Source organism: Trachymyrmex septentrionalis, unplaced genomic scaffold (genome assembly GCF_001594115.1).
Source record: "Trachymyrmex septentrionalis isolate Tsep2-gDNA-1 unplaced genomic scaffold, Tsep1.0 scaffold87, whole genome shotgun sequence".
Lineage (NCBI taxonomy): Eukaryota > Metazoa > Arthropoda > Insecta > Hymenoptera > Formicidae > Trachymyrmex > Trachymyrmex septentrionalis.
In genome coordinates this window covers 993,515-997,459 of record NW_017306059.1, presented here as the reverse complement: position 1 = coordinate 997,459, position 3,945 = coordinate 993,515, and the positions used below count along the sequence as shown (strand labels likewise).

The 3,945-nt window shown below is 29.2% G+C and overlaps 1 protein-coding gene across 1 annotated transcript; it reads right to left on the bottom strand.

The window, feature by feature from the left end:
* Window positions 1-742: 742 nt before the first annotated feature.
* Window positions 743-2,844, bottom strand: LOC108755319 (ancient ubiquitous protein 1-like). Its single transcript, XM_018498244.1, has 3 exons — window positions 2,650-2,844; window positions 1,485-2,392; window positions 743-1,315 (listed from the first exon to the last, which is right to left on the bottom strand). The coding sequence occupies exons 1-3, from the start codon at window positions 2,688-2,690 to the stop codon at window positions 1,086-1,088; spliced, it is 1,179 nt and encodes a 392-aa protein (XP_018353746.1). The 5' UTR covers window positions 2,691-2,844; the 3' UTR covers window positions 743-1,085.
* Window positions 2,845-3,945: the final 1,101 nt, after the last annotated feature.

Below are 3,945 nucleotides of genomic sequence, written 5' to 3'. Positions count from 1 at the left end.
GTATTTTTATATTTTATTTTACTAATTTATTTTTTCCTATGTTAAATAAATTTTATATTTTTTATATCACATATAACACGTATAGTACAAAATAAGTCTTCCAAATTTTATAAATGGAGTATACAATATATAAGAAATATTTTAGAGAGATATTGGCATATTTTTGCCAATTATATTCATTTATTTTTTTCATAGATATTTTATAGATATTATATGCTTTAATTGCGTATAATCATAATTACTAGGAATTACGAGGAACTCCATGGAGAATTTTAGACGGTATAAGAATAATACGTATATATAAATATATTCAAGTTATAATTATGCTATTATAATTATATAATTGTAATTATAAATGTTTAGATTTTAAGTATATATAGATTGTTGTATTGGTATCTCATGCTTTTTTTTCCGCTTATATTACTTTTTTAATAAAACTTTTGTCCGCCATACTCTTTTGTGACTTAATTGTCGATTATAATTAAGTATCAAAATGATGTCCAAATTTATTTAGTTCCATTAAAAAGAAAATTTTATTCATCTACTTATTATTTAACATTTAATTTAACAGAATCATGTAAATTTTATTTATATTTATTTATTAAAAATTACAAAAATTTTTATAATCTCTGTATTACGTATATATCATAGTATAAATTATTTTTTATTGAAACTAGAATAAATCTTTTTATTTTAAAAACAAATTTTTTTGCCTCTTATAGATATATATACCCAAAAAGATATATATTTCTAATGTTTCGTTTATCACTACAATGAAATAATTGAAAATTCGATATAAAAGTCTTAAATCTCCCTGCTGCTCAAACGAGTAATTCCATTATTATGATTGATAACTGCATTAATATAATACATAACTGATAATTGCATTATTTAAAAACTTTTCTATAAAGTATTGCTTATGATTATAATGGATAGGTTTTGTACAATTACGTGTGATCATATTTTAGAAATAAAGATGTATTCACACATGAAGTAATAGTAAATATAATACATGAACAGTAAAACATGTTATATAGATGTTATTATGACAGTGTTATAACCAGAATAAAATAATAGTAAGAATGTCAGCAATTTGTCAGTCCATGTTTTTTAATATACCTTTCCCTGGCTTCTTGTATCATTTTAGCTTTCTTCTCTTGGAAGGAAGTAGTACCCAATACTTTATCCTTCGCAGAACTTGAAGATGCACTGGACGATGATACAGATGATTGAGCTGATGGATTAGGTTCTGGAGTATAAGTAACTATGCCATCGAGAATATTGGCGATCGTAACATCAACGTTTCGAGTTTTCACTGTGACAAAAATCAAACGAGCAGATTTAATAACAATTGCTGTTACCAAAAAATCGCTATATAATCATTACTGTAAGATTAAATAAAATAATAAGATTTAAACAAGAATTAAAATAATAAGAGTTAATAAATTTAAATTAAGATTTCTCTCAGATAATTATATACATACTGAGATCTCGTAGAATCACATTCTGTGGAACCAATGGAAGTACTTCACTAACTTGATGAACCATCCTTTGTATTTCTATACTATGTATAACTTGTGAGTTTGGCGTGTTTCTGGCGGGACGCGCGTTACTGAGTATCCTCGTGCGGTAGCGCTTTTCATACTCAATTTTGTCTGATATAGTATGAGAACATGTCTGAAGTCTCAGAGCATCCGCGATATCTTTTTCTACATCTCGTACAAGTATCTCATGATCGGAGTTTCTTCTGATTTTCAGGTACTTGAGTGTGAAAACTGTATAGGGCACAAACATAAACCAAAATGCTTCTGTCAACCTTGTTGAAGCCAATGAGGTAAGCTGCACAGGTACAAGTTCTAATCTTGACGCTTTAATGGCAACTGGTTGGACAGATGTTTCTATACTGAACGGCCAGGAATTGAATTTCAACAGAGCGACTTGATTGTTAGTTGTGCCAAATTCAGGCTGCACAGACACACTATATGTGGAAGTGGAAAGAAATTGCTTTATATTGGCAATTAGTGTCTCCTTATTGCTCATATTCATTTTCTGGATTCCCAGCGCGTTACTCAAGGCAGTAGGTGGCTCCCAAACACTAGGGATTACCGTCTCCGTCGTACGACGTAGAGCAAAGTGATCCAGAACTGATACACTATTGGCGATTATTATCCTCGATTGCTTGTCTCTGGGTTCACTCTCGGTATCGATTTTAACTACGATACCAAAAGCAATTCTAATGCCATAACTTAAAAATGTTCGAAGAGAATTGCAATCTGGTAGTAATGATGCTAAAAGCCAGGACAGCAGTATCACTAACAGTCGCAGCAATACAAGTACAAATCCTATTGGCGTATATAAGATTACAAGTAGAAGGCGCCAACCGCTGGGAAACCTAAATTCATAACGTAATTGATTAAACTTTAAAGTTTGAATGATAATTATAGTAAAAAGTAATCAGTTTTTATTCTGTCTGAACATCTTTTACAGTAGATACTCCATATGACAAAGAACAACTATTTTTCACTTGCAAGAAAACCTCTCACATTCTTGTGGTTTTCAATCAATGTTTACAACAAAAGTAATGCATTTGGATAACAATAACTGTGACCAGCAGATTCTTTGCAATATTGTCATAACAGATTGTTTTACCTGCTTTTGTTAAATAAATCCTGAATATCAATTTGTGACATCTCTTACAACAAACATCTGTCACATTTGAAGGTACAGTACTCGTCGTTCGTGTTTCCTTGTTAATATCCAAAATGTTAAGTCAAGTATCTCCAGACAGTGATGCGATTATTGTTTGTGAGCCTTTCTCTCACATACTTTTCAGTAACCTCCCTATTGATGTAGATTTTCCTTTTCGCCACTTTCAGCAATCAGCTGTTCCGCAGTAACGTGACTGGTACTAGGGAATTTTTTTTCATTCACATCTCTCAGCGGGAATTTTAAATGTTCCAAATCCAAATACCAATTCGCAAAGCTGTTTATCCTACAATTCAATCAATTAAATGTGACTACAATTGGGAGGATATGGATTGATTTGATTCTATAATCGAAAATATAAATTATATAGTAATCCATATAATACTGTCGGTCTATTTTATAATTATTTATTTGTTAATTGCTTGAATAATGATCCTTCTGTATATCGCATATATACTCACAAAATGGCAATTTCATATGGCAATTAAATAATTACTCATTTTTCTCGGATCCATAAGTTTACTCATATAATGTGTAATAAATACAACTGTTAATTTTTTACCAAACGGAATTTATTTTTTTAACAAGTATAACATATCTTTTATTATATGATAAAGGAAACTTATATAGAATTGAGTAAGAGTTGTGTAGAAAGAAGAAATATATTTTTAAAAGAGCATTGCAGATTATAAGTATATCATCGAAAATCGTCAACGAGAATATTTTAATTTTCATCGATGAAGTATATTTTATGATAGTGAAAACTAAAAAAAACATCTCGCATTCTTCGTATAATATATAACCGTGTATTTGGATTTATATTTCCTAAGTGCGTTATCTATAATATTAATATATACATTGATACTTTTACCTCCTTCGTAATAGCATTCACGTGAGCTACAAAGTCCATATAAATCCAGAAATTTATTTGAAACAATATAATTTTTGTAATGTATTCGATATACATGTTTTTTTATATAATGTAAGAATAAATTTAAAAACAGATTCATACAGACTCATATATGGGTTTTTAAAACTTATACGTACATTTGGAATAATGAGCACGTTTGCACTTTGATTCTATCTATGTGCGCTCGATACGCATGATGTGTTATAGAAAGCATGTATGTATATATGTATGTGTATATATATATATACACACATACATATATATACGCACACACACGCACGTGTATATGTATATATATGTATATATATATATATATATATATATATATA

What these genes read in the sequence shown, in the direction of transcription:
- LOC108755319 (XM_018498244.1), bottom strand. Translation starts at nt 2,690, where the DNA reads ATGTCACAAATTGATATTCAGGATTTATTTAACAAAAGCAG. An exon ending in GATTTATTTAACAAAAGCAG is followed by an intron (nt 2,393 to 2,649) that starts GTAAAACAATCT and finishes TTATGAATTTAG; the next exon opens with GTTTCCCAGCGGTTGGCGCC. An exon ending in TGTGATTCTACGAGATCTCA is followed by an intron (nt 1,316 to 1,484) that starts GTATGTATATAA and finishes TTTTTGTCACAG; the next exon opens with TGAAAACTCGAAACGTTGAT.